This window comes from Calonectris borealis, chromosome 1, assembly GCF_964195595.1.
Source record: "Calonectris borealis chromosome 1, bCalBor7.hap1.2, whole genome shotgun sequence".
Taxonomy (NCBI): Eukaryota; Metazoa; Chordata; class Aves; order Procellariiformes; family Procellariidae; genus Calonectris; species Calonectris borealis.
In genome coordinates, this window is record NC_134312.1 from 25,715,850 (window position 1) to 25,727,915 (window position 12,066).

At 41.3% G+C, this 12,066-nt stretch overlaps 1 protein-coding gene across 1 annotated transcript in view; it reads left to right on the forward strand.

Moving 5' to 3' along the window:
* CADPS2 (calcium dependent secretion activator 2) overlaps window positions 1–12,066 on the forward strand; it is a 331,334-nt gene that overhangs the window by 235,272 nt on the left and 83,996 nt on the right. The window contains exons 14-15 of the mRNA XM_075146854.1: window positions 2,628–2,729; window positions 11,086–11,149. Coding sequence (XP_075002955.1) covers window positions 2,628–2,729; window positions 11,086–11,149 — 166 coding nt within the window. The remainder of the gene's footprint in view (window positions 1–2,627; window positions 2,730–11,085; window positions 11,150–12,066) is intronic.

The following is a 12,066-nucleotide window of genomic DNA, read 5'->3' on the forward strand; positions in this document are numbered from 1 at the left end:
ACATTGCATCTGTACCAGTTAGACTGTGATCTAAGCAGACAAGACAGGCCAATCCAAATCCAATTTTGACAGAGTTCTCAAAAAATGGAAAACTAGTATAAGTGAGAGAGAGAAGGCTACTCAGGTTTTGAGTGTTCACGGTTTCACCTAGTTCTCTAATCCCAAAAACAGTCGTGAAGAATAAAGAGGAAAAAAATGTGGCTGAAAGGAAAATTCACTCTCCCTTCACCTTCTTGAGAAGATAATATTGAAATGAAAACTCTTCTTAAGACAGTCCATCACTTTTCTTGGCTGAGTTCTTGAAAGAGAGGTCTCAGGCTGCAATTAAGAAAGCTGAATACTGGTTTTGAATTGAAAAAATCAAGTCCAAACCACTGTCCATAACATTTGGGATAGTGGGAAAGGTGCATTTGTTGTTGGTTTTAGTTGCAAAATAGTTCTTGCATAGTTTATGGATGACTTAAACCTTTGAAAGCCAAATGACTGCTTGAATCTGATTTTCTTGGCAGGCACAGTATTTTATAAATAAAAATAACCAGCTCAAAACAGTGCTATTTTATTTTATTCTGTCTTTAAGCAATTAAAGAAGAAGATGTAGAAGACAAAATGAGTGGGAATTTTGAAACTATTTATGTATTTTTTCTATCTCAGCTCATCTCAGAATCAGATTCTTTTTTCTGTGGATTCTTTTTTCTCAGTAGTAGATAGACATTCCCAAGAGTAGCAAAAAATTATCACCAGCACAATATGTGTCTCAGAACTGTGTTGCGAAAATGCAGAATTTTGGTATTCTGCTTGTTGCAATAAGGCTAACAGGAAGAAACAAAATAATGATTCAGAGTTTGTGCTGTTTTATAAAAGCATGTTTTCAAGCGACAAGTTTTTCAGTGCTATAGATGGTACATTTTTCTAACACCTTTTTGTGTACTCTTTGTTTTTCTTCTGGGACTTTTGCTTCTGTCCAAACATCCACTGAAAATATATTTAACAGTTCTGAAAATTTTAGGTGTTGTCAGCGAGGTTCTTTATAACAACAAACTCAGTGAAGTGACAGGTCCCCGGTACGTAGTGGTCCTAGCCTTAGTGCAGGTTGACAGATAGGACATCCTACTGGCTCACCTTTTTCACTTAATGTTATCTGGACCCCTAGGTCTTTTCTGTCATATATATGACATGCCTCAGTGAGGTGTAAGATGACAGAACTATTTGCTTTATCACTCCAGAGCACGATCTCTCCTGACAATGAAGTCAGACAGTGCAATTTACTTAAATTTGAACCCGTTCCATCTGTCAGAAGGCTGAGGTAAAGTATCCTGGCATCCATCAAAAGAGAGAAGATAAGTTATTTGCTCTTTCACATCAAATTTATACAATAGTATATTGATGTGCCTGGTTACTCATATCTCCACCATATCTGATTTTTATTGTTGTCTTCACAATAATTTAAGGAGGTCAGGCATTCTTTCCACCTTGACTTGACAGATCACGAATATAAGTGATTTAAGGGATGAGAGAATTATTTATGTCATGATCAGCTAGCAACTTATGCCTCTTAGATTTAAGTATAGTGGAGAAAGTTAAAGTAACAATTTAGCAGAACAATGTTGTCTTTCTTCATGTCATTTTACTACAATTTTCTCAGTTCTCTAAACATTGAGATGCAGTTTTGGAGGCGCTGGAGGAGGTACAGGTTGGATCCACACTTAGTGTCAGGGTAGTAAACTCAGGTGGGAAGCACTAGCTGTTTTGTTACCCTGGAGCTGGAAGTTAAGAAAGTAACAGGAATTTTTCAGATACTTCTTTTTAAAATATGCTGTATGTGGGGAAGTTGTGACTGCATGTCAAAAACACCATTTGGAAAATGTGTATTTAAATTTCTTTAATTTTGTCATTATTTTAATATAAATACATTAATAACGCCTTTAGGCTAAGACTCTGTATGCTTAACGTGCTTAATACAAGCCTTATTATTAATTATTGGGACTTAAATTTGACATTTAAAAAATGCCAGTGTTTTTGTTTTTTAAGGGCTATTTATTTGTTGCATCCTTTATGCTATATTTATATGGAAGTCTTGTTTACATGTTGCTATTTGTCAATATGGGATGGGGGATCAAAAATCTATGCTCACTCTAAGCAGGGGGATTCCTAGGTGTTGCCTGCTCTGGCTTTTCTCACTGTGGTTTGCCTCACAGCTTTATTTTAAAATCACTTTCAGCCATATTGTGCCTCTAGGAAGATATCTGGCAGACTCAAGGAGTTTCAATTCAACAAGATCCGAGTAGGCCCCTCTGTTGTGCCAATAGAACTAATTTTCTTGAGAAAGGATATTATATATCTTTGGGAATGATTTGGGAGAAATAAATGCTACCTTGTGTTCATATTGGGATCAGGTAGAAACTTAGGACTTGAATTTAAAAGCTCAGCTCAAAAGTTAAATTGTTTATTTAGTTGCAGTCTGTTCTTTAACTGTATTCACAAATTACTGTTTATCCTTCAAGGCAATGGGAAAGGCGAAAGGAGAGGTAGCATGCATGTTAACTGAAAGCTTTAAAAATAAAGATCACTGTTCAAAGAGGAATCAGCGTGAAGAGATATCAACAATTATTAAATATTTAATATTACAGGCCAGATGGAATTGGAACAGTATCTGTTGAAGAGAAAGAAAGGTTTGAGGAAATTAAGGACAGACTTTCCTCCCTTTTAGAAAACCAAATAAGCCATTTCAGGTGAGTGCATAATTTATTCAATGAATACTAAGTTTTTTCTGGAAAAATTTTTTCATGGTGTTCAATTTTGGTCTTGAACAAGTGAAATGAAAATAAATAGTCTACCTGCAAAGAATTTTTGAATATATTAAGTATGGAATAATTTATTTACACAAGTGATTATAATTAAAGTGTATTTGTGTATCAGTTGAGTTGTATTTTTCTATGGTAGAAAAGATTGTGTGAGAATATAGGCCTGATTTTTGTCGATCCTTTTAAACTTCAAGCTTTCTATAACTCTAACTAAGAAAATGGTCTGAATGAAAATGACTGAGCCATAGCAATTTCTGGATTAGTACTGATCAAAAAAATCATGAGAGTGGAAAACATCTTTGATAGATGGCAGCTAAAACTTTTCTAGGTGTCTAATGTAATTTTCTTGGTTTCACAATATACTTATCTTTCCTAAATCAGCTAAGGTCCATCATCCTCAATAAAGAGTTTGTCATATGTAAGGACTGTCAATACCAGTAGAAGATGTATTTAGGGAAGGAGTACGAGAAACAGAGCAAACTCGGGGTGATATTTACTTCTATTTTCTAGCAATTGATGGTTTATGAAGCTTAGCATAAAAATGGCATGTAGACCACCAAATCTGTTAGTTTATCACATGAAGCCAACCTATCTGCCATCATTCTGCCAATCTAATCCTTTTTTAGAATATATTTGCAGAATTTTTTTGTCTCTGTATCACCTTATGACAACCAGTTCCACAGTTTAAATAATGCTGTGTGAAACAGCTTTCTTTTGTTTGGCAAGGTTGGCTATAAGTTTGTTGGATGGCCCTCTGGTTTGATGAGATAAGTATTTAGTATTCACTGCTATCTGTCATGTTCATAACTAGGTTATTGGGGATTTTTTGACCATAGAGGACATAGCAGTCTTCACTTGGGGCCTCATCTCTGTATTAAACTAAAGAGAGCTAGGATTCTCCTTCCAGGGTATTCCTTTTGGGAAAAAATGATGCTCCCTTCCTTCATTTCCTTTAAAGATTCTTCCCTGACACATTTCCTGTTTCCTGTCTTCCATGGGATTAAATACCTCTTGCCAGAGAAGCGATACAGAGCAGCATAGGACAGAGTCCTTCCTACCCAGGTCTTGGAAAGGCAGGAGGAGAGTACTGACAAAGAACATCATCTGCAGGGGGAAGGAAAACTTGTTTCTGTGACAATCTTCTCACGCTTGCTACATGAAGGGGTATTGGAGCTGGGAGAAGACCTCTGGCCTGTGATTGGCATATTTTAAGTATGCCATACTTTTAAACCGTCAAGTTTGCGATAGAAACACCATTGCTGTAATTTTCAATGAATATAAGTACTTTTACTCGTACACAATGGTGAGGTCAATGAGAGTAGCTGTGGCCCAAAAAATATTGAAGCAGCAGAAGCCTTCTGAATATGTACAAAGAGAGGAGGAAGACGGGGGAACAAGAAGAGAGGCCAGACATCTTTGGAATAATTCTGTTCACCTTCAGGCCTTTGTGTGCATGAGACTAATTAAAAAGTGTATATTAATGTCTAAATAATGATTTGAGTTGGAACAATTAAAGGTAAAACCCATCACATCTGCTTACCTACATACTTGAGCATGTTGATGAGCTTGGGCTGTATCAGTGACCGTAGGATCTTTCTGCCTCAGTCTTGGTGGGTTTTGAGGGAATTCAATGTCAGAAACTCCTCCTTGAGAGCAATTAAATGTGTCGTTCAAAGATGAATGCCTCCATACTTCAGAGGAGTCTAAGGATTGCCTTAAAATCCTGTTTAATCATGATAGACAAACAGTGCTCTGCCAGGTGAAGAGCAATTATTATATCTTTCTCTAAGCAAATGTTAGAAATAAAAAAAAATAGGTGGAATGTCTGGATTTAAATGAGGATACTGGCATAATACTGGTAGAAGGAAGAATCAATAATGCCCTGGAATCTGAATATATAAAGCATATAGGGTGACAATATAGGACATCCTAATAAAGAATTGGCATTAGACTTCAAAAGCAAACCTAGATTCAAATAATGTAAAAAGATCACCTGTATCATTAATTAACACAGAATAACCTTGGCTGTGAGATTGCTTTCTTAAGAAAACATGGTATTAAAACCACTCCGTATTTCAATCCTTCAAAATTGTTGTGATAACTGTGAAATGATAAATATTTTGAAAAATACATTCAGCAGCAAAGATGGATGCAAAGCATGCACGGAGTTTCTCTGCTTTGGCCTTACTGTCCCTGAGTGCCCTGTATTCCTTGTCACCGGGCAGTCCCACCATCTCCCAAGCTGGCTTCCTGCTTCCACTGTTCTTTCTACTGTCAGTTGGAGCATCTGTGCTGTTTACGTGTGCCCTGGAATATTTTAGAGGCTTTCATGTCCTCCTTGTTCAGATAGGTTTTACAGTTTTTAAATGCCAGATTCTCCACAGTAACCTCTTTATCTTTCTCGTGCAGTCACACAGAGGGTTTTTTGTTTGGTTTTTTTGACCACTTTTTTTTTTAACTGAGGCATGCGTCTGACTTGGGCTCCCACTTTTTGAATTTTCCCTCAGGCTGCTTGTCAGTTTCTCGCTTTTTTGATTGCTCCTTTAAGGTTTTGGCTTTTGTTTTTCAAGTTCTTCATTTTTTCATAGTTCCCATTCTTGAAATTGAATATACATGTACTGAATGTACATGTACTGAATTTTTTTGGCCTGTACTCTTCTGCTACATTATTAAATGTTACTGTTTTATGATCACTACTACAGAGCACCTCTCCTACTCTGCACCTCTCAAACTATGTCCTGTTCACATTTGAGACCAAATCCAGAATAGCATCTTTTCTTGTGGGTCCTGAATTAGCTGTCCAAGGAAGCAAATCAAAACTATGTCCCAAAATATTATCATCGTATCTCATCCTAATGAGACATTGATCAAGTGTACATGTATATAGTTGAAATCTCTTACTATTACTATTTGTCATCAATTTGCAGCTCCTCTAATCTCACTTAACATTTCCTAATCTGTCATCATCCTAATTAGGGGGTCAGTGGTACAGACTTTCAAGGATCATCAGCACTTTTTTTTTTTCTGTAATATGTTGGAATTTTTCTAAGCTTTGCTCTCACTCCATTGCATAGCATTGCGTGCACTGGTCAGCTGCCATAGTGAACAGTTTAACTGCAGACTGTATTTCTCTTCCTGCCTTTTCAGAGATGCACTGAACATTTGCTACGTCCACCTAGGTCACTAGGTCACACACATCTGAAAAAGATGCTCTCCCATGCCTGTCAGCTAACCCGCAGCTTCCAGTTTTAATACTCCCCTATGGCCTTTTTAATTTTAATTTTCATTGCTATCAGCCTGGCTCCATTATCATTAAGATGCAGTCTGGCCATCCTGTGCTGGTGGCCTTCATCTAAAGTTTTTCCCAGTTATTAAGGTACTTAAACCTTTCCTCTCTTTCATCTTACCTACCCACCGAGACTCCAGATCTCTGCCTGCCTCTCAGGCATCAAATGTGGAAGAGCCAATATTTCAGAGAAAGCTGCCGTGAGGGTCTTGGACTTTAATCTCTTGCCTGGCTGTGTGAATTTAATCACTGGAGTGCTCCTCCTACACTCCATGCACACAGCATGGGCGGCAAACAGGAGGAGCTGGAAGCCATTGTGCAGCGGGGTCGCTATGACTTAGTCGCCATCACGGAAACGTGGTGGGATGAGTCTCACGATTGGAGTGCTGCAATGGATGGCTGTGAGCTCTTCAGAAGGGACAGGCGAGGAAGGAGAGGCGGTGGGGTAGCCTTGTATGTTAGGGAGTGCTTCGACTGTCTAGAGCTCGATGGTAGTGATGATAAGGTCGAGTGCTTGTGGGTAAGGATGAGGGGGAAGGCCAACAAGGCAGATATCCTGCTGGGAGTCTGTTATAGACCACCTAGCCAGGATGAGGAGGCAGACGAAATATTCTACAAGAGGCTGGCAGAAGTCTCCCAGTCGCTAGCCCTTGTTCTCGTGGGGGACTTCAACTTTCCGGATGTCTGCTAGAAATACAACAGGGCAGAGAGGAAACAGTCGAGGAGGTTCCTGGAGTGTGTGGAAGATAACTTCCTGACGCAGCTGGTGAGTGAGCCTACCAGGGGGAGTGCCTCGCTTGATCTGCTGTTCACAAACAGAGAAGGACTGGTGGGAGATGTGGTGGTCGGAGGCCGTCTTGGGCTTAGCGACCATGAAATGATAGAATACTCAATACTTGGTGAAGTAAGGAGGGGGACCAGCAAAACCGCTACCATGGACTTCCGGAGGGCCGACTTTGGCCTGCTCAGGACACTGGTCGAGAGGGTCCCTTGGGAGGCAGTCCTGAAGGGCAAAGGGGTCCAGGAAGGCTGGACGTTCTTCAGGAAGGAAGTCTTAAAGGCGCAGGAGTGGGCTGTCCCCATGTGCCGTAAGAAGAACGGGCGGGGAAGACGACCGGCCTGGCTGAATGGGGAGCTCTGGCTGGCACTCAGGAAAAAAAGGAGAGTTTATCACCTTTGGAAGAAGGGTCAGGCAACTCAAGAAGAGTACAGGGATCTCGTTAGGTCGTGCAGAGAGGAAATCAGAAAGGCAAAAGCCCGGCTAGAACTCAACCTGGCCACTGTCGTGAGAGACAACAAAAAATGTTTTTACAAGGATATTAATGACAAAAAGAGAGCCAAGGAGAATCTCCATCCTTTATTGGATGTGGTGGAGAACATTGCCACCGAGGACAAGGATAAGGCTGAGATACTTAATGCCTTCTTTGCCACAGTCTTTAATAGTCAGAGCAGTTATCCTCAGGGTACTCAGCCCCCTGAGCTGGAAGACAGGGATGGCGAGCAGGATAAACCCCCCATAATCCAAGAGGAAGCAGTTAGCAACCTGCTACACCACCTGGACACTCACAAGTCTATGGGGCCGGATGGGATCCACCCGAGGGTACTGAGGGAGCCGGCAGAGGAGTTTGCCAAGCCACTCTCCATCATTTACCAGCATTCCTGGTTGACTGGGGAGGTCCCGTACAACTGGAGGCTTGCCAATGTGACGTCCATCTACGGGCCGGAAGGGCCGGAAGGAGGATCTGGGGAACTACAGGCTGGTCAGCCTGACTTCGGTGCCGGGGAAGATTATGGAGCGGTTTGTTTTGAGGGCGTTCACAAGCCATGTCCGAGACAACCATGGGATCAGGCCCAGCCAGCACGGGTTCATGGAAGGCAGGTCCTGCATGACCAACCTGATCTCCTTCTATGACCAGGTGACCCGCCTCGTGGATGAGGGAAAGGCTGTGGATGTGGTCTACCTGGACTTCAGTAAAGCCTTTGACACTGTCTCCCACGGCATTCTCCTAGAGAAGCTGGCGGCTCACGGCTTAGACAGGTGCACTCTTCGCTGGGTAAAAAACTGTCTGGACGGCCGAGCCCAGAGAGTTGTGGTGAATGGAGTTAAACCCAGTTGGCGGCCGGTCACGAGCGGTGTTCCCCAGGGCTCAGATTTGGGGCCGGTCCTGTTCAATATCTTTATCAATGATCTGGATGAGGGGATCGAGAGCTCCCTCAGTAAGTTTGCAGACGACACCAAGTTGGCCAGGAGTGTTGATCTGCTAGAGAGTAGGAAGGCTCTGCAGAGGGACCTGGACAGGCTGGATCGATGGGCCGAGGCCAACTGTATGAGGTTCAACAAGGCCAAGTGCCTGGTCCTGCACTTCGGCCACAACCACCCCAGGCAACGCTACAGGCTTGGGGAAGAGTGGCTGGAAAGCTGCCCAGAGGAAAAGGACCTGGGGGTGCTGGTTGACAGGCGGCTGAACATGAGCCGGCAGTGTGCCCAGGTGGCCAAGAAGGCCAACGGCATCCTGGCCTGTATCAGAAATAGTGTGGCCAGCAGGAGTAGGGAGGTGATTGTGCCCCTGTACTCGGCACTGGTGAGGCCATACCTCGAATCCTGTGTTCAGTTTTGGGCCCCTCACTACAAGAAGGACATTGAGGTGCTGGAGCGTGTCCAGAGAAGGGCAACGAAGGTGGTGAAGCGTCTAGAGAACAAGTCTTATGAGGAGCGGCTGAGGGAACTGGGGTTGTTTAGCCTGGAGAAGAGGAGGCGGCTGAGGGGAGACCTCATCACGCTCTACAACTACCTGAAAGGAGGTTGTAGCGAGGTGGGTGTTGGTCTCTTCTGCCAAGTAACTAGCGATAGGACGAGAGGAAATGGCCTCAAGTTGCGCCGGGGGAGGTTTAGATTGGACATTAGGAAAAATTTCTGTACTGAAAGAGTGGTCAGGCCTTGGAACAGGCTGCCCAGGGAAGTGGTTAAGTCACCATCCCTGGAAATATTTAAAAGACGTGTAGATATGGCGCTTAAGGACATCGTTTAGTAGGCATGGTGGTGTTGAGTTGATGGCTGGACTCGATGATCTTAGAGGTCTTTTCCAACCTTAATGATTCTGTGATTCTATGATTCTACATGTCCATGTGTTGCTGGTACTAATGTAGACCATGAGTGCTGCTCCTTCTCTCTTCTCCCCTAGGTAGCTTATATAAACATCTCCTGAGGTCCAGTACCCTTGTACCCAGCAACTAACTTACTGCTTGGTCATCTTGGATGTCACAGACCCAATTGTCCATATGTGTAATAATTGAGTTGACCACTGTCACCATCTATGTCTCCCTATCCTTAAAGATCCCCTCAGCTGTGGGAGCATCTTTGCCATAGCTGGACAGTGTGAAATCAGCTGCCATGGGGGTTTTATCCAAGAGATTGAATTTCTCCTTGCCAGCAAGATGCTGCTTCCCTACCTCCTCAGCAGCACAGAGGCGGGACTGCTGTGTGTCCCTTTAGGCCTCTACTGTGAAAATTTTCTTTTCTTTAAGCTGCTTATCTCAAGAAAACAACTCTTCTCTGTCAGAAGCTCCTTGCACCAGTTGCACACATAAGCTTGCTGCCCATGTTGTACTCATACATATTGTCTCTGCCATAAACTGAGTAACCCCTCTTCTACCGTGGGACTTCTGTCTGCATCATGAACTTAAAACTGATTGGGTTTTCGAAGCTTGTTATATTATTTACATTGCAGAACATACCTGGAAGGAAGTCTCTGATTTGAAATATTAAGTATAATCAAGAAATGAGTGACATTTATTCACTCATTGATAGGTTGATAGAAATAAACAGTGGGAAAGACAAGTCAAGGATTGTGGAAAAATACTGAAAAGGGAGGAGGAGACAAAACACCTAAAGATGTGTTCTGTTTTAAGATGACTTAATGCCTAAAGGTCATTAGATCTGCTTTGCTAATTTGCTAACCTGTCCCCAAAAATTGTTAGCACTACAGTAAGAAAGAAACAAAATGAGGCAAAGCAAATGCTGGAATTCTTGCTGCAGGAAATCCTTTTCTGACCTCATTTACAGGGCTTTATTTTGGTTGACCAAAATGTATATCTAAAATTCACTGGTCTGAATCCTTTTATCATTAGAAAAGATTTTACTATTGGAAAACATTAGAATATGAGGCTACCGTTCTCAGTGAGTAATAATAAGAGAAACATAATCACAGCAAAGTAAAAAATCCTTTTTCCAATTGGGGATATCCCAGCAAGATTTTATAGACAGGATTAAGAGAGGTTACAGTTGCCTGAGCATTGTAGTCTCATTGAGCTGATATATTGGATCATTCAGCAGACAAAAATGAAAAACAAAGCTATGAATGGGATCACTTTTTAATTTACATCATTTTAGAAGTATCGAGAAGTATCGAGGCAGAAGTGGGTATGGTTAAGTTGTAGCTGATAAAATTTAAGATAACATAAAATGCTTTTCCAAGCTATTTATAATATAATAGGAAAAATTATGGAATATCTGCAGGCATTTTTATTCCCCTATATCTCTAGAAACTTAAATATCTGACATTTTATCCTTCTCTTAATCCAATATTAAAACAAGACATAATATACAGACTGCTACTTCACAGCTCCAGTAGCTGTCATGGCTACATGAGAAATAGTACCTCTTTCCAGGAAGGTGACAATTAAGCTCATCAGAGACCATTAAATATCCTTCATAGTTGAGAAAGTGGAAGTGAGGCTTTTTGCCTTTTGTATTTTTTCTGTATTTAGGCCTGAGCTGCTGGTGGGCTGATACTGCTGTACTATGTATACACTTCTTGGTAGACTACTGAAGAGGCCTTCTGCTTTCATTGGTATTTCATGTATGGGAGTCTTCTGCTAACGTAATTTAATGCAAGTTGTGTACATTTACATCTCAAAGTAAATTCTGTACTTAGGTATTATAATTCTGATAATTTTCTCTTCCTCTTTTTTCTTTTTCATTTTTTTTTAATTTTTAAGATACTGTTTCCCTTTTGGACGGCCTGAAGGAGCTTTAAAAGCCACACTTTCATTACTTGAAAGGGTAAGTCTGAGAACATATTTTAAATTCTGCTTGAGTACTAAGCCTGCGTTTCTCTTTTGCATTCAGGCTACTGAAAGCAGACTTATGTCTTCTCTTCTTATGCTGGTTTTAATTGTTCACTGGGAGGTTTTTTTCTCAGCATCTTCCACACAGGCAAACAGCTGTTTTCTGCAGGACTTATTTATTGGACTTTCACTTCAAGCCACTGCAGTGACACTCTGTTTCTTTATAATTTAACGATTACCCAGCATTACCTCTAAAGTAATAGAAGTCTACTCCACACACCGCCTTCCCTGCTTTCTGTGGCTTCTACGCTGCTGATGTTGTCTATACTGATATGTAACATTAAAAAGCTTCTATGTAATCCAAATAATCTTCCATAAATGCATAATCTGAGTCAATTTAAGAAGAAAAAGCTATATGCAGCAAAACTGACATGGGCAGCTATAAATGTAAACTCCTGCCCAGCAAACCCTCTTGTATTGACTGGAAGGGAGAAGACCTCATAATGGTAAAATCATCTCAGTCATCTCTGAGGAAAGAGAACTTTAAATTCCAGCAGAGATTCCAGAGGAATTGTATCAGCAGGCGCCCAATGAAGGTATGAATTCAAAAAAAGCTTACATCCCAGTCTGTGTAGCTTTGCCAAAACCTGAGAAGTCTGGTCCCGGGGAGTGTCAGTTGTTCTACACTGCAGAATACTCCGTGGATAGAGATTCTGTCTTAGAAAACCTCTGCCATGTTCAAAAACACATAGAGAGTCTGGGTATATGTGTTTTCTTTCATTTACAATCTCAGTGATTTTAGTGCTATGTAGATTCCTTTGTGTTATGTGAAACAGCCATTTCCTCTCACTATTCCTGCTGTTACAAATGATAATGGTACTCTATCTGGTGCTCAAGCAACACCATTGTCAC